The 17,667-nt window shown below is 45.4% G+C and overlaps 1 protein-coding gene across 3 annotated transcripts in view; it reads right to left on the bottom strand.

The window, feature by feature from the left end:
- Positions 1 to 17,667, bottom strand: part of LOC124008769 (sodium-driven chloride bicarbonate exchanger-like) — a 59,660-nt gene that overhangs the window by 17,365 nt on the left and 24,628 nt on the right. For all 3 annotated transcript variants that reach the window (XM_046320304.1, XM_046320305.1, XM_046320306.1), the window contains 19 exons: positions 16,446 to 16,601; positions 15,278 to 15,419; positions 15,034 to 15,194; positions 14,627 to 14,815; positions 13,789 to 13,877; positions 13,183 to 13,340; positions 12,911 to 12,998; positions 12,634 to 12,780; positions 12,139 to 12,233; positions 9,968 to 10,142; positions 9,486 to 9,619; positions 8,558 to 8,803; positions 6,615 to 6,720; positions 4,719 to 4,880; positions 4,084 to 4,197; positions 3,747 to 3,908; positions 3,155 to 3,406; positions 2,757 to 2,999; positions 2,352 to 2,474 (listed from right to left, as the gene is read on the bottom strand). In XM_046320304.1, coding sequence (XP_046176260.1) covers positions 2,352 to 2,474; positions 2,757 to 2,999; positions 3,155 to 3,406; positions 3,747 to 3,908; positions 4,084 to 4,197; positions 4,719 to 4,880; positions 6,615 to 6,720; positions 8,558 to 8,803; positions 9,486 to 9,619; positions 9,968 to 10,142; positions 12,139 to 12,233; positions 12,634 to 12,780; positions 12,911 to 12,998; positions 13,183 to 13,340; positions 13,789 to 13,877; positions 14,627 to 14,815; positions 15,034 to 15,194; positions 15,278 to 15,419; positions 16,446 to 16,601 — 2,942 coding nt within the window. The remainder of the gene's footprint in view (positions 1 to 2,351; positions 2,475 to 2,756; positions 3,000 to 3,154; positions 3,407 to 3,746; positions 3,909 to 4,083; positions 4,198 to 4,718; positions 4,881 to 6,614; positions 6,721 to 8,557; positions 8,804 to 9,485; positions 9,620 to 9,967; positions 10,143 to 12,138; positions 12,234 to 12,633; positions 12,781 to 12,910; positions 12,999 to 13,182; positions 13,341 to 13,788; positions 13,878 to 14,626; positions 14,816 to 15,033; positions 15,195 to 15,277; positions 15,420 to 16,445; positions 16,602 to 17,667) is intronic.

Genomic DNA, 17,667 nt, shown 5'->3' with positions numbered 1-17,667 from the left:
GAAATGAACAAAGTAACTATCCCCTCCTCCTCCACTATAATACTGGGCTCCTCCTGGAGAGAGAAATGAACAAAGTAACTATCCCCTCCTCCTCCACTATAATACTGGGCTCCTCCTGGAGAGAGAGAAATGAACAAAGTAACTATCCCCTCCTCCTCCTCCACTATAATACTGGGCTCCTCCTGGAGAGAGAGAAATGAACAAAGTAACTATCCCCTCCTCCTCCACTATAATACTGGGCTCCTCCTGGAGAGAGAGAAATGAACAAAGTAACTATCCCCTCCTCCTCCTCCACTATAATACTGGGCTCCTCCTGGAGAGAGAGAAATGAACAAAGTAACTATCCCCTCCTCCTCCTCCACTATAATACTGGGCTCCTCCTGGAGAGAGAGAAATGAACAAAGTAACTATCCTCTCCTCCTCCACTATAATACTGGGCTCCTCCTGGAGAGAGAGAAATGAACAAAGTAACTATCCCCTCCTCCTCCACTATAATACTGGGCTCCTCCTGGAGAGAGAAAATGAACAAAGTAACTATCCCCTCCTCCTCCTCCACTATAATACTGGGCTCCTCCTGGAGAGAGAGAAATGAACAAAGTAACTATCCCCTCCTCCTCCCACTATAATACTGGGCTCCTCCTGGAGAGAGAAAATTAACAAAGTAACTATCCCCTCCTCCTCCACTATAATACTGGGCTCCTCCTGGAGAGAGAGAAATGAACAAAGTAACTATCCCCTCCTCCTCCACTATAATACTGGGCTCCTCCTGGAGAGAGAGAAATGAACAAAGTAACTATCCCCTCCTCCTCCACTATAATACTGGGCTCCTCCTGGAGAGAGAGAAATGAACAAAGTAACTATCCCCTCCTCCTCCACTATAATACTGGGCTCCTCCTGGAGAGAGAAAATGAACAAAGTAACTATCCCCTCCTCCTCCTCCACTATAATACTGGGCTCCTCCTGGAGAGAGAGAAATGAACAAAGTAACTATCCCCTCCTCCTCCTCCACTATAATACTGGGCTCCTCCTGGAGAGAGAAAATGAACAAAGTAACTATCCCCTCCTCCTCCTCCACTATAATACTGGGCTCCTCCTGGAGAGAGAGAAATTAACAAAGTAACTATCCCCTCCTCCTCCACTATAATACTGGGCTCCTCCTGGAGAGAGAGAAATTAACAAAGTAACTATCTCCTCCTCCTCCTCCACTATAATACTGGGCTCCTCCTGGAGAGAGAGAAATGAACAAAGTAACTATCCCCTCCTCCTCCTCCACTATAATACTGGGCTCCTCCTGGAGAGAGAGAAATGAACAAAGTAACTATCCCCTCCTCCTCCACTATAATACTGGGCTCCTCCTGGAGAGAGAGAAATTAACAATGCAACTATCCCCTCCTCCTCCACTATAATACTGGGCTCCTCCTGGAGAGAGAGAAATTAACAAAGTAACTATCCCCTCCTCCTCCTCCTCCACTATAATACTGGGCTCCTCCTGGAGAGAGAGAAATGAACAAAGTAACTATCCCCTCCTCCTCCTCCTCCACTATAATACTGGGCTCCTCCTGGAGAGAGAGAAATGAACAAAGTAACTATCCCCTCCTCCTCCACTATAATACTGGGCTCCTCCTGGAGAGAGAGAAATGAACAAAGTAACTATCCCCTCCTCCTCCTCCACTATAATACTGGGCTCCTCCTGGAGAGAGAGAAATGAACAAAGTAACTATCCCCTCCTCCTCCACTATAATACTGGGCTCCTCCTGGAGAGAGAAAATGAACAAAGTAACTATCCCCTCCTCCTCCACTATAATACTGGGCTCCTCCTGGAGAGAGAGAAATGAACAAAGTAACTACCCCCTCCTCCTCCACTATAATACTGGGCTCCTCCTGGAGAGAGAGAAATGAACAAAGTAACTATCCCTCCTCCTCCACTATAATACTGGGCTCCTCCTGGAGAGAGAAATGAACAAAGTAACTATCTCCTCCTCCTCCTCCTCCACTATAATACTGGGCTCCTCCTAGAGAGAGAGAAATGAACAAAGTAACTATCCCCTCCTCCTCCTCCACTATAATACTGGGCTCCTCCTGGAGAGAGAGAAATGAACAAAGTAACTATCCCCTCCTCCTCCTCCACTATAATACTGGGCTCCTCCTGGAGAGAGAGAAATGAACAAAGTAACTATCCCCTCCTCCTCCTCCACTATAATACTGGGCTCCTCCTGGAGAGAGAGAAATGAACAAAGTGACTGATAAAATCCCACACTATTGCACCACAAGCCCAGATGATTGATAGAGTCATAATGTGCTAACATATCTGTATAGCTTCAATATGTTTAAGAGCACCAAGTACTGTATACCTCTTCCTCTCCTTCCTCTAGTTTCTTCTTCTTCCACTCAGGCATCAGGTCGTCCAGCCAGCTCAGCTCCTTCTTGGTGAACATGAAGTCCAGCAGCTTACGGATGAACACCAGAGCCAACACCTAGAGAAGAGAAGCACTTCTCCTCACATTCTCCTCCTATCAACTCAGTGTGGTGAATGACGTCGACACAGGCTGTACCTACTCTACGTAAAGCTTAAGGTGAATACCAAATTAAATCTAAAAGCTAAATAAATGCCAACATACTCAGACATAACGTCTCTTTCTCAATCGCTCTCTCGTGCACACGCACACACACACACAGACCCCCCCCCCCCCCACCAACACGCCAACCCTACCCACCCAAATACAACCCCACCGTCCACACACACACACACACGTTACCATCATGGGGAAGACGATGGCATAATTTGAGGTCTTGATGACCCACAGCAGGACCAGGCAGCTGAGCTGGATGATGGTGAAGAGGTGGACCTTCCTCAGGGGGACGTGTCTCAGGTAGATGAAGTCTGGCTGGTGCTTGGCCGGCATGCCAAACAGCTTGAGACGGTCAAAGAACTGGATACCTCTCAGCGAAGACGCTCCCATGTACAAGAACACTCCATACAGTACAGGCATAGGGATAAACTAGAAACAGACAGACAGCTCTCCATTTAGTCTTCAACAGTTACTGTATGTATGCTCATGCACGTGCGCTTGTGAGCATGACTGCTAAAGTGTGTGTGTTGTAACTGATCTCATGTATATCTGAGGTCTGCCCTTTGACCTCGCACCTCCCTCACCTTGAGGACAGAGGTCATGAAGACGGAGCAGCCCATGAGTAGGAAGATCATGAGGCCGGTGAAGCGCTGCTCTCTGATCCCCAGGAACTTGGGCTGTTCCCCGGGGGCCGAGCACTCTGACTCCAGTTTCAGGCTGTTGACGTGGGAGATGGAGAGCACGGTGGCCGCCACGAACCAGGGCAGGCCCATCACAGAACACACCCCCAGCATCACCCCCACCACAAACAGGTCCAGGTGGTAGCCACAGCCCTTCTGTTGATGGGCACCAGAGATGTGGGGTTATGGCATCCATATTGCAGATATACAGGCAGTATATATATAATACATGAACTATAAGGAGATATACTGTTCACATCTTTAGTTATGGAGAAATGAGGAACAGTAACCTAGGCTTTAGTTGAAAAGGCAGCCATAGTCAAATGGCACAGATTTTAAATAGTCCACAAAAAATGTTTGGTCAAAACCCCAAAATAGAATCAGCCTTTAGGGCTTTGACTGTTCATTATATTGTAATAATGACCGGTTTCATTTTCAATTTCACATTTTAGCTGTAAAAGCTGACAGTACAATGACTTGAATTGGCAGCCATCACCTTCAGTTTGTGCTCCTTCCTGTTGATGATAACAGCCGTGATCTGTTGGTCCATGAAGATGAGGATGGTGCAGAGCAGCGCAGGGAGGACCGCGATTATGGTGGTCCACCACGGGTTGCGTCCTATTGGGTTCACGATCCAACCACGGTCGTCTCTGGTTGGCTGTGGGAGGGAGTGAACATGATTTGTGTGTGTGTGTGTGTGTGTGTGTGTGTGTGTGTGTGTGTGTGTGTGTGTGTGTGTGTGTGTGTGTGTGTGTGTGTGTGTGTGTGTGTGTGTGTGTGTGTGTGTGTGTGTGTGTGTGTGTGTGTGTGTGTGTGTGTGTGTGTGTACTCACCTTGAACTTGTTGGGGACCTGCAGTTTGGGTGAGGGGATTCCCAGGGCATAGTCCACTAGGACCATGGTGAGGATGGTGATGAAGACAGCAAAGTCACTGATCTGGGCTCTCACCTGAAGAGCAAGAGAAACTCACAGTCAAACCAGGACCTGAGTTTATGGCCAATCTCCTATTGCTCAGTGTCATTTGAATACAAATGACTTGTCTGCTTTGTCTGTAGTCTTCACTTGTCTGCACAGTTGTTCACATCCATCGTGTTCAGGTCGTTGTCGTAAAAGACTATGTGTTCTCAATGACCTACCTGGTTAAATAAAGGCAAAAAATCCGAATCATTAGAATGATGAAGTGCAAGTAAATGTAGGATCTCTTAGATGCCACAAGGAGGCATCAATATACTGCAAAATCTATTCTTACTCATGCGGCACACAGCACTCATTGACACATCATCGAAATAGAATGGGTAGATTTTCATATTATGACGCACCAGTAGGCAGTTTAACACTGATACATCCACCAAAGCCTGAGAGATTATTTGGCAAGCATCAATCAATCAAATATCATTGAAATCCCTGCACATGTGGCTACCGGTCCACATTCCTTGCACTCAGGAAGCCTGAGGTGTAGATGGACGTGCCTTGGTGGGGAAGTAGCGGCTGGTCTTGAACTCCTTGAGGAAAGCGGACATGAAGACAGTGGAGAAGAAGAGGACCACGGACCAGAAGAGGACATCAGGAATGTAGGGTCCGTGGGGGCCACAGGCGCTGCCCTCAAACTCCCCCCGGAACACAAAGCACTCCTACAGCAGATACAGGGAGATATGTGAGTGAAACTCCATACCCCATATATTTCCTATGAAGTTAACAGGATAGACTGGCCATCTTACCTACTACCACTACATACTGTGTATTAACAGTACTACGTTCAAATATCAACATACTACTCATTCATACTGAGAAGTCATCATCTTAATGCACAATCCCGCTTGTTCCCCGCTATTTGTCTATGTTTATAGAGCACATCTCCTATTCTGATTATCAGCTGTTGTCAAACACACGTGGGTGTGAAAAGACGATTCTCTTCCTCAACAGTGTGCAGCAAATTCTACTTGATGAAAAGCCGAACTGAGTCTGACATCCTGCCATTTAAAGCATACGTATTTATTTAAATTTCACATACAATAAAACGTTAGATTTTTGCATACCCAAAAAGTCTACTATTTAGAACGCAAGTATGGGTATTTGGACACGGCCACTGTAAGGTATACGTTATATAGATAGGAAAGATAATAAGACCCAGTCGAAGTTAGCCTCTTGGTCCCAGATCTGTTTGCAGATAGCCAACTATTACTGTATGGTTGCCACAACCATAGGCTTTACACACTTAACAGATCTGGAACCAGGCTAATTGGAAATGCATTGGCACACTCAATGTTAGGTCAAATGTTTGTACATGCTGCACAGTGCTTATATTCTGTAGTACTACACCACTGACATGTCATAGGAATGGCTCCACTATAAATATATTTCATGCACCTCTATGCACATTTAGACAGAATCAAAGTGCATGAGTGACTGGCCAAAGCTGAATCATGTCTGTGTGAACCCAGTCATTCATGTACGCTCACATGCACTTTGGATTGCAATCACATAGTGTGTGTGTGCGTGCAGGTGTGCATACAGTATGTGAGTGCATGTGTGTGTGCATATGTGTGACAGAGTCACAGTGAATACTAAAAGAATGCTCTACGGTGACTGTTTCTCTATGGTGACTGTACATGGTTAAATCCTGTTGAAATCCTGCCTACATGCCTTTAATCCTGTCACGCTGTTCTGTTCCCTCTGGGGAAACACATTGTACTATCCCTATAGCCTCACATCCCTCTCCAGGGGACAGCTATTTCACCATGAAAAATACACTATATGTATACAATATAATATGTGTCGCAATTTGCTGATGAGTGATGTTTTAGAAGTAATTGAGTAAGGAGTGTTAGCTACATTTTACACATTTAACTAGGCAAGTCAGTTAAGAACAAATTCTTATGTATAATGACGGCCTACCAAAAGGCAAAAGGACTCCTGCAGGGACGGGGGTTGGGATTAAAAATAAAATAAAAATACTACAACACGACAAGAGAGACAACACTACATAAAGAGAGCCCTAAGACAACAACATAGGAAGGCAGCAACACATGACAACACAGCATGGTAGCAACACAACTGGACAACAACATGGTAGCAGCATAAAACACGGCACAAACATTATTGGGAACAGACAACAGCACAAAGGGCAAGAAAGTAGAGACAACAATCATGTATCAATATTACTTCAGGGGGTGGTTATTGGTCAATAGTCCCCCATGGTGCCTGACCCTGCACTGCACTGTAATACTTCTGACCTCTAGAAGTTCATGTGATGATTGCACAGTGCAGCTGGTGCTCTGCTACAGAACGAGGTAGTCAGTGACCTTACAAAGCATGGCTTCATCCCCCTGAACCCAAGAGCTTTTAGGCTTCAAACCCCTCTTTACCTTGACCTCCATGCTGGTCCAGTTGACCTCTGATGCAGTGATGTTCCTGTCCTCCCAGTACCTCAGAGTGGAGTTGCTGGGATCCTTTGGCTCCACACACGCACACCTGCCAGAGCACAACACACATATGCATGGGAACACACACACACACACACACACACACACACACACACACACACACACACACACACACACACACACACACACACACACACACACACACACACAGTCTTCATGTTCCAGCCTCAGTCTACACATCTATGTCCTCTACTATATAAGTTGTTACACCTCAAAAAGCACAAGAAAGGGGATTTTGACCCCCACTGTCTCAGATTGTTCTGAAATCATTTTTGTAGTTAGAAACGGATAAGATTAGCGTTCCTGAAATATTATTTTGTTGAAATATAATTTGATCTCTGGGAAATTACAGGATTGCACCAAAATTGGCCATTTTAATTTATAGGATTTATATGAGCAAAATCAATTTGTTTTCTACCTAAAGTAGCAAAGAAAATGTTGTGATCCATTTAATAAACACAAGAGACCAGCAAAATGGATAAAGGGGTGTGGTGGCAGTAGCAGGAACAGCTCCATCTAGTGGGCAAAACTTGGTACGTTCACACTAATTTATGGTATAGAATGCAAGTGACTTCAATGACTAATTTCTCTGAACAATGGGGAAACGACATCACCAGATTCACAGGGAATACATTCAAAAGAATGAAGAAGCAATACTCCAAGCAGCAGCTCCGTACTACATGTCAGACATAGAGAACTGATACTGTATACTGGTTGTTGGGGTGAGTTCGGTGTGGGATGTTGGGGTTCCGTGGATGGCTTAAATGTCTTACTCTTTGTTATGAAGAATTATGGTCCAAATCGGATGTTAGGTACTATATTTATTTAAGATTATATGAATCCTATAAATTAAAAACAGCCAATTTGGGTGACATCAATTAGCTTAATTTCTCAGAGATCAAATTATATTTAGACAAAATCATGTTTCAGGAATGTTAATAGCATCTGTTTCTAACTACAGAAACAATTTCAGAACAATCTGAGATGGCGGGTGACATGGCTTGACGATGGACATGGAATGACCCATAAGGATTCCTCTCTATGACTTCACCAATGTACGGAAAACATTTACTTGACCGTACATTACATCGACTTGGAACAATTACATCATGTATTAATGTATGTCCCTGGGTTTACACATGGGATTATTCAGCCTACTGCAATAATCTTGTAGCATTACCAAAAAACTGGATAAACTGCCCATATTGCCCATCTGTGCTTTGATGATGTAGCTAGCTAACACTAAAACTGTGTACAGGACTCTGGTTTACTGTCTGTGTTTTGGCCCCAAAAATGGACTGTTTTCCACCTGTAGTATTGTAGGGGGAGTACTCCTTACACTTACGAATGCTACTTAAACAAAGAAGTACAATATACTCCTACCACTACTAGTTCCACTTAAGATTAGCGGTAGTTAGTGGGGTACTGGTTCCATTAATGAGTACACTCTTAGAAAAAGGGTTCCAAAAGGGTTCTTTGGCTGTCCCCATAGGAGAACCCTTTTTGGTAGGACCCTTTTGAGTTCCATGTATAATCCCTCTGTGGAAAGGGTTCTTTCTACATGGTACCCAAAAGTTCTACCTGGAACCAAAAAGGGTTCATCAAAGGGTTCTCCCATGGGGACACCCGAAGAAGCCTTTTAGGTTCTAGATAGCAGCTTTTTTTTCTAAGAGTATACTACAGGTTAAGAGTACTAGTTTAATTTGTTGGCAGTTAAAAGAGTACTACTTCCCCCTATGAGTACTACAAGTTTACTAGTTGCACTTAAAATTACTGGTAGTTAGAGGAATACCAGTTCCACTTATGACAATTTGATCCACTTACGAGTATTAGTTCCACTAACTAACATTATTTCCATGACTTACGAGTACTGGGTGAGTTTCTGCAGGTTGTTGTTCATGTTGATGGGGTAGTGTTCCCCCAGGTGGATGAGTTTCTCCAGGGCCTCGTAGATGAAGATGATGCAGATGAGCGAAGCGAAGGCCTCCTCTGTGAAGCGGGTGATGTAACAGACCAGGGAACTAGCGTCTGTAGCCACCAGGAGCAGGCAGAGGAACGCCGTCCACAGGCCGATACAGGCCCTCAGGGAGAGGTAGGACAGGTCATAGTCCCTGTAGACAAACACACACACACACACGTGTAACTGGTGGTACGCGAACCCCCCCCCACTAGGAAGGCCAACGTCTTAACCTTTAGACCAAAGGGATATTTATTCATTTTTTATTTGACCTTTATTTAACTAGGCAAGTCATGCCTACATACATGGACACACACACGCATGCGCACACACACCATATGTGACTGCAATCCAAAGTGCGAGCGTGCATGAATGACTGGGTTCACAGAGACATGATCCAGCATGAGCCAGTCACTCATGCACACACTTTGACTCGGTCCAAATCTTTGCAGAGAGGAAATGGAGTCACTGACATGAAATATATTTATAGTGGAGCCGTCCATATGAAATGTCAGTGGTACAGTGCTACAGACATTGTACCTAACACTGTCTGCCAATATATTTCCAATTAGCCTGGTTCCAGATCTGTTCGCATATATAGCCATAGTCATAGTACCTGTTGACAAACACACACACGTGTAACTGGTGGGACGCGAACCTCCATCTCCCACTTGGAAGACCAACGTCTTAACTACACACACACACACAGACAGCCTTAGAAAAACCCATATACTTAAAGTCTTCCTGAATGCCAGGAACAACGTACTGTAGCCACGTCACAGTGATGAGAGCACCTGAGACAACGTGACAACGTATCTGAAATGGGGCAAACTCACTTGCAGAACTTGAAGAGAATCTTCTCAAACACTAGAACAGGGCCTGTGCTGCCTAGGATGGTGAGAGGCTGCCCAGCGAACAGGGAGTAGGCTATCCCCGTCATGGAGGCTCCGAACAGCGACTCAATTGCACTCTGGCCAAAAGGGGAAGTGACAGTAATGGGTTAATGGACCACAGGTTACATAGCACTTTCATAATAACTGCATAGCAGTCTTTATTTGTTGAAGTCGGGGATCTACTAGGGGATACGGCAACCAAAACCTATCTGTATAGTTCAGCTTCACCGGGACACCATCGTTGCTTACCTAACGTGTGAATATGAAAGTGCTTTATTGTTGTGCAGAACTCCATCAGAAATCCAAAAACCAACAAACACATGAAGTAAGGCCTTCAGAAAGTCTGTTCTTCTGCCATTCGGGACAACATGTTGTTAACGCAGCAAAGCCAACGCGTGTCATGTGGTGTGAGCGGTGTGTCTTACTATGCGTCCCTCGGTGGCTTCCCCCAGCAATCCGCCAAAGGTGATGACAGGAGACATGCAGGCACAGTAGAGGAAAAGGAAGGAGGCCAGACACTGCAGGCTCAAAGCGTCCGTGTAGTCAGACAGGTAGTGGGGCGCCTTGCGCTTGATGTCCATGAAGAACCCTCCAAAGAACCTGGACATGACACACACATGTACACGTGCACACACACACACCACACCACCTTAGTGAACCAGCATCAAATACCATATGAAGTAAAAAGGAGTCAAATCTGTGTTCCCTTTCATTTTTCCGTTTCAATGGGAAAATGTATGCACCATAGCGTGTTTTTAAATGTATGCACCATAGCGTGTTTTTAAATGTATGCACCATAGCGTGTTTTTAAATGTATGCACCATAGCGTGTTTTTAAATGTATGCACCATAGTGTGTTTTTAAATGTATGCACCATAGTGTGTTTTTAAATGCATGCACCATAGTGTGTTTTTAAATGCATGCACCATAGTGTGTTTTTAAATGTATGCACCATAGTGTGTTTTTAAATGTATGCACCATAGCGTGTTTTTAAATGTATGCACCATAGTGTGTTTTTAAATGTATGCACCATAGTGTGTTTTTAAATGTATGCACCATAGCGTGTTTTTAAATGTATGCACCATAGTGTGTTTTTAAATGTATGCACCATAGTGTGTTTTTAAATGTATGCACCATAGTGTGTTTTTAAATGTATGCACCATAGCGTGTTTTTAAATGTATGCACCATAGTGTGTTTTTAAATGTATGCACCATAGTGTGTTTTTAAATTTATGCACCATAGCGTGTTTTTAAATGTTTCTTTTTTTTAAAAACACATTCTCACAGGCCACACACTAGGAGGAGGGTTGGAGAGAGGGAACATTCTGATGTTAGAGGAAGCACATGGCGTCCTAGCCAGAGGCGGTTGCCGGGGTAACGGAGGGGAGGCGTGACTTTGAGTGGTATTTCAACCGTGCAGGGATGGATGCTACACTGTTGGCCCCCCCGGGAGATCATAGCTCACAGCAGAACTGGGCTGCAGGACAATCTACTTTACACGTCAGGATGAGTTCCTCAGAGACCTACTGTAGCAGGGAGCATCCCTTACAACTACATCACTTCAAAACCCACAACATACAGCATCCACTTACTACAGCTACACATAGCCTACTGCCTCCCTCTAAATATACTGTATTACACTACTGCAGCTTCCACCTCGCTCTAGATACACTCTACTACACTACTGTAGATACCCAAAACACATGACACCTACAATAAAGTATTGTTAATAAAGTTGTAACACTGTATTGTGAGTGTCCGTCAGTACTCATAAGCTACTGCTATTAAGTTACTAATACTTCATGATTTCATACATGATTTTGCACTGTTAAGTATTTATTAGGCATTTTCAGAGATCAAAATGCTTATGAGCGAATGCTGTAGGCTATTAACTATTGAACTAATTATCACCTATAAAACAGATTCAGGTCAGCACTTTGTTAATGCACACTTAGTGCTCGTATAATAAGTGGACATGATTACATGGCGAACTAATAATTGCTTAATAAAAGATTCAAAATTGACCCTTAGTTAACGCACACAAATTGTACAATGAAGTGTTACCAAAATAGCTAAAGTGTTTTCGGCAGGATTGTCGAGGCACATTTTAATAAGTGATGCTGGTCTTATGTCGGAAAGTACGCATGGATGATTCCAAATGCATGTATCACACTGAATCAATCACAGCTATTTTTAGGAACGCAGAGCTTGAGGAACGAGAGAGAACCATAAGGATGTGTGGTTTTTTTAAAGGGTGGCTAGATGTACTGCTGGGGACAGTGAGAGCCGGAGAGGAGACAAACAGGGGACTGGAAGACAGACAGAGAGGACCAAAGATGGTCCACAGTGCTGTAGATCACACACACACACACAGTGCTGAAGATCACACTCACAGTGCTGTAGATCACACTCACAGTGCTGTAGATCACACTCACAGTGCTGTAGATCACACTCACAGTGCTGTAGATCACACTCACAGTGCTGTAGATCACACTCACAGTACTTGCCGGCCTAATCTCAGCCCAAACACACACACCACTTCCCTTCAACTCACAACCACCACACACACACACACACACACACACACTCAACCCTACCTTCCTGTGCGCTGTAGCTCTGGGCCTCCATGGCCACCAGGTTCCTCTGCTTCTCCCAGATCTCCGTTGGGTAGAGGAGGGACCTTCCGCTTTTCCTGTGTGGTAAAGAGTAGAGTTCAGAGGTCAGCTGGAAAATAAATATTTATTTGCCAAAAATAGCTATATAATTTATTTTCTCCACTAGTAGGAATTGGCCTAAAATAGCCTGTCAGGCAAAACATTCCTTCCAACAACACAGGACTGATTTTTTAAGGACAAGCCACCTGGCTTGTACCAAAAACAGATGATAATAGAAAAACAAAACAAATGGATTCGGAGGGAATTAGAACACGTCCTTGGGGTACACCAGCCGTTAAATCCGAAAACAATTCAGATTGGGTTTAGCCAGTGATGCAGTTGGAAGCAAACTAACAGATGATGGCACAGGGTCAGAGCATCTCAAAATAAGTCTCTGGTTAGGGGTGTTGTCATGGACAGTACCAGGAAGAGGCTCACCTGAGAGGGCACGTTTTTGGGCGGCTCTATCCTGATGGAGGGGTCCCACTCCCCAGGTGGCAACACAGTCACCTGGTCCAGGAACTCATCGATGCCGGCCACCAGGTCGTTCCTGTCCTTGGCTTTATACGCCACGTCATGGAACACCTGGGAGGAGCAGAGAGGGAATGGGTTTAACCTGTATGTGTCATCACGAGCTGTTATTAAACTTGTCTAACATAACCAAAGGCCACGCAGGGAAAAGTACACACAGGACTACTGCGACGAGGCTACTTACCTCGTCTGTCATCAGAGTTGCGATGGATCGACCAATCTCATGGTACTGTGGTCCTTTTCCCAGAGGCCCCAGCAGAATGAACAGGAACCTGAGGGAGAACACAGAAGAAGGTTTTAACCATAGTTTTACCTGAATAGAGTGCATCCACTCTAACTTACCCAATGCAAAAACACCAGTCCCAATTTAGTTACGAACAAATAAAATTCCTAGTACTAACCGCAATCATCATGAAACAACAATATTTTTATAAAATAAGAGGGTGTGTGTCTGACCTGGTGGTGATGGGGACCTCAGCCAGGCCGTTGAGCAGCACGGCGGGACACAGACGGACAAAGGCCACCACGGGCTGCTCCAGGAACTCTAGCTCCCCCACCAGGACGTTGGATGCCTCTGCACCGGGGGGAATCTTCTTCATGAAGTGGAGGTCAATCTACAGACATGATGATCCTATTTAGCTAATAGGAGATAGGAAAATATGCTAAATAGGGTCGACTGAAATGAAGGCCAGGGGATCATGGATAGGCCCACTGAGAAATCTGTCATACATAGGCTACAGCAGATGTTTGGCTAGATACTGGGTTGTGACTAGAATCAGTGGGTTTATTATTCACTGAGCTACAGAGAAATGGCTCAACACTGAGTGGGTCACACAGCATAGTAAATGCACTGGTCTAACACATACTAACTGGTGGTTAGTCACAGTAATGTAGCTACTTGCTAATGCACTGCATGTCGATGAAAAGTAGCATTGTGCTTAGTGGAAACTTTTGGGTGACCTGGTAGCCTGGTAGCCAACCTTGATATTACAACAACCATAGGAGTTGGCTATACAGAACATAGAAATATGGTGCGACCAGGCTAGATGAGTGGGGCCTTAACTTGCTGAAGTCCACATGGCTGTTCTCCCGGCTGACATGTTCCTTGCCCTCTGTGGTAGCTGGCTGGGACTGGGGAGATACTGTCTGACCTGGGAGACATCAGGACAGGAGAGCCAGCCTGTTAGTCACTCTCACTGGGCAACATCCTGCACAGTATTCAGATTAAGGCCTTCAGTGTAACACTATAATCTAGATGAAATTCATCAATTGATTAATCCTACCTAGATTAATGAAGGAATGAGGCCTTGACGATAGTCTTTGTGACCAAAACGATGCACTTTCTAAGTTGAATTTGAAGTAGTACTATTCTACTTTTGAAGGTTTGGTACTGCCCAAGAGGTTAGAGAAAACACATGGAGGTTATTAATGGATAAACAGGAGGTAATGAAGTGGACACAGACACACACACACACACACACACACTCACACTCACAGACACAGACACAAAAGGAGAGGATGTAGATAGTAGTTGAGATATTAAATCAGACAACACAGCAAGTCACACAATACAGAGACAATACAGCACGACAATCAGAAAAGCCACAATACTGTGATTGGTTGGTGTGTGATTGGTTGGTTGGTGTGTGATTGGTTGGTTGGTTGGTGTGTGTGTGTGTGTGATTGGTTGGTTGTTTGGTTGGTGTGTGATTGGTTGGTTGGTTGGTTGGTTGGTTGGTTGGTTGGTTGGTGTGTGTGATTGATTGGTTGGTTGGTTGGTTGGTGTGTGATTGGTTGGTTGGTTGGTTGGTGTGTGATTGGTTGGTTAGTTGGTTGGTGTGTGATTGGTTGGTTAGTTGGTTGGTGTGTGATTGGTTGGTTAGTTGGTTGGTTAGCTCACCGTTCTTGTCCATAGAGTGGGGCTCGGAATGCTTCTTGCCGATGTCGGCGAAGGAGCGTACGATGGGGATGCGGTTAGCCAGCTTCTTGTGGTTCTGGTGGTGATGCTGCTTCAGGAGCGCCTCACGGATCCTCCTCCTCACATCCTCCCCCACTGCGCCCGACACCTCATGCTGATCCAGGACCATATCTGAGAGAACACACGCATAGATTGGTTAGGGGTTGACTGCCTTGCTCAAGAGCACAACGGCAGTGGTTGGCACCTGATATTCTAGTATCAGTAACTAGTATAGTAACTCCAGTATCTCTCCAGTTGCAGACTCACTCCCGCCAGATTTTCCCCATCGACACTAGGATTTAAACCGTCAACCTTCTGGCCACCCTCCACTCCAGCACCACTCTACGTACCGGCGATCTCCTCCAGTGAGTTGGCCCTCATGTCCAGCAGCACGGTGCCGTTGAGGATGCAGCTCCTCAGCTCAAACAGGCTATGAAGAGACAGGGTGGCCACGTAGGGCTTGCTCCAACGCTCGCCTCCATCCTCCACGTCCTCCTCAAACTTCAGCCACCTACACACACAAACAGATACGCATAAGCCAGAAATGGACACCTGATTGGCTGTGGAGCTGGAGCGGGTCGTGCGATTTGTTACCTGGCGGTCTCCTTCCACTCTGCGTCCTCGCCCTCTCTCAGGCAGATCTCATCCAGCTCAGTGAAGAGGGCGTGAGATATGTGCTCCTCGTCACCATCCTCTGTGCCCAGCAGGAACTGCACCCTCTGGGCAGGAGTGTCTGCTGTAGAGGGGTAGTGTAGGAGGAGGAGAAAGTTGGGGATGTGGAGAGGGGGGGGGGTGGGGAGAGGGTGGAAAATGAGAAAGAGAGAAAGAGGGTGGAGAGAGAAAGAGAGAGAGAGAGAGAGAGAGAGAGAGAGAGAGAGAGAGAGGGAAAGAAAGGGATAAAAAAGAGAGAAAGAAAGAGCGACAGATGAGTGCAGAGAAGTGGTGTGAAGAGACGCCAATCAATGTGGCCTGGGTGCCAGTCTGATCTGCACTCTTGCCAACGGTCTGGCCTCGCGGCAATCTCAACGTTCATTATGCAGACAGATTTTGTGCAGGGTCACCGATTTAGTTTAAGAAATTTGACATGAGCTAGCAACTATTTGTCAGGACAGACAAATAACAGTTGCTTAGCAACTTGAGAAAAAAAGGATTTGTGGTCCAAAGCGATAGTATTCCAATATTTGCATAACCCTTGTATATTTGCAGAACCCAATATTTGCATAACCATTGTATATTTGCATAACCATTGCGTTATTGAATCAGGATCACATCTTCTGTTCTCTTTTGGCTCATTTTGGCAAGAGCACACAGATATCTGGAACCTGGCTAGTGTCAATGACGGAGAAACAAGAACAAATGACAAGTCACATTTTCACAGGGAACATTTTGTCAGTACACTGCCCCCATAGACTTACAGTTCACGCTTAGAATTATTTTGTTGGATGAACCCTTGTTGGTTCCAGGTAAAACCCTTGTTGGTTTCAGGTAAAAACCCTTGTTGGTTTCAGGTAAAAAAACCTTGTTGGTTCTCCAAGTAAAAACCCTTTTGGTTCCAAATAGAACCGGTTTGGGTTCTGCATGGAACCCAAAATGGTTCTACACGGAACCACAAGGGGTTTTACATGTAACCAAAAAAGGGTTTTCCTATGAGGACAGCTGAAGAACCCTTTTGGAACCCTTTTTTCAAAGAGTGTTGTTTGGTCACATTTCCACAGGGAACCTTCTTTGCAGCACCCCCCCCCCCCCCCCCCCATAGACTTACTGTGGGAGGGTGAATCTCTGCCATCGCCGTCCACCCCAGATTCCCTCTCTTTGGATCTCTTCCTGCTGTTTTTGTTGTGGCCGCCATGGTGACGGTGACGTCGGTGGGACTTCCTCCCCAGGGGAACGTGGACCCCAATGTAAAGAGTCCGGTGGCCTGGGGACACAATGAAAATGTGGCATCAAACTACAATCACTGTAACCCCAGAAATGTAGGGCCTCCAACCGCAGGGCCTACAATAAGTGCATTTACTAAAATGTACTTTTAACATGTGATGCATTCGTTAAGACGCAGGGTCCTGATGGAAGGAAAAAAAAAAATCACTTGGGCCAGATTCATACAAGATAAATGACAATTTAGTATCAGCTGGAAATGAAATACTGAAGCACTGCAATGATAACACAGCCTTTCACACTCTCTCTGGTCCTCACAACCCCCCACCCCCTCCATCTTTCTCTCTCCCTCATTATATGCCACACTCTCTCTCGTCCTCACAACCCCCCCCCCCCCTCCATCTTTCTCTCTCCCTCATTATATGCCACACGCTCTTCCCTGTTCCTTACTCTCTCTCTCTGCCATGGTGAGCATAATCTATCCTGACTCCAATGCTGAGCTAGAACAACCAAAATGGCCTGCCCTAAAGGTCTCAAACCAACTCTGGGAGAGCGGAGGTGCACATGGTGACATGGACAAGACCGTGGCCACTCATCTCTCTGTCATATCTCTGTCCCTACCTCCAGGCCTGCTCTAACAGCACTACTCAGTGGAAGTACTGTTTAACAAAAACAACCATACCCAAAGACTAAGGCAGTAAGTCAAGGACAGGATGATTCTAGCAATATGTCTCCCTGAAACGTCTTGTGTGACAGCATTAGCGTGTGGCCTGTTACAGTCACAACAACAACAACATGAATCTCTGAGTCAGCCGGCAACACACTGACATCAACAAAACATCTAACATGGTATATCACAGTGCAATAGAGTATATCTCCCTTTGAATGTGTCGTAGAGACTATTATGAAAGACATTAGGGCAGCCTAGGACATTCCTGGTTGAAACACTGAGGACCCCGGAGGACCCTGGCTGCAGCTTACAGTCTGTGAGTCAAGATGGGCTGTTTTCTCTAAAAATAGCACAACATCCCTCACGCCTGTGAACTTCCGAGTGTGATGGAACGTCTGTTCTCTCCCATCCTGCTCTCTGTGGCAAGAAAGTGGCACGC

Source organism: Oncorhynchus gorbuscha, linkage group LG21, assembly GCF_021184085.1.
Source record: "Oncorhynchus gorbuscha isolate QuinsamMale2020 ecotype Even-year linkage group LG21, OgorEven_v1.0, whole genome shotgun sequence".
Taxonomy (NCBI): domain Eukaryota; kingdom Metazoa; phylum Chordata; class Actinopteri; order Salmoniformes; family Salmonidae; genus Oncorhynchus; species Oncorhynchus gorbuscha.
Note: the sequence above shows the minus strand (reverse complement) of the source record. Positions and strands in the feature narration are given on the sequence as shown.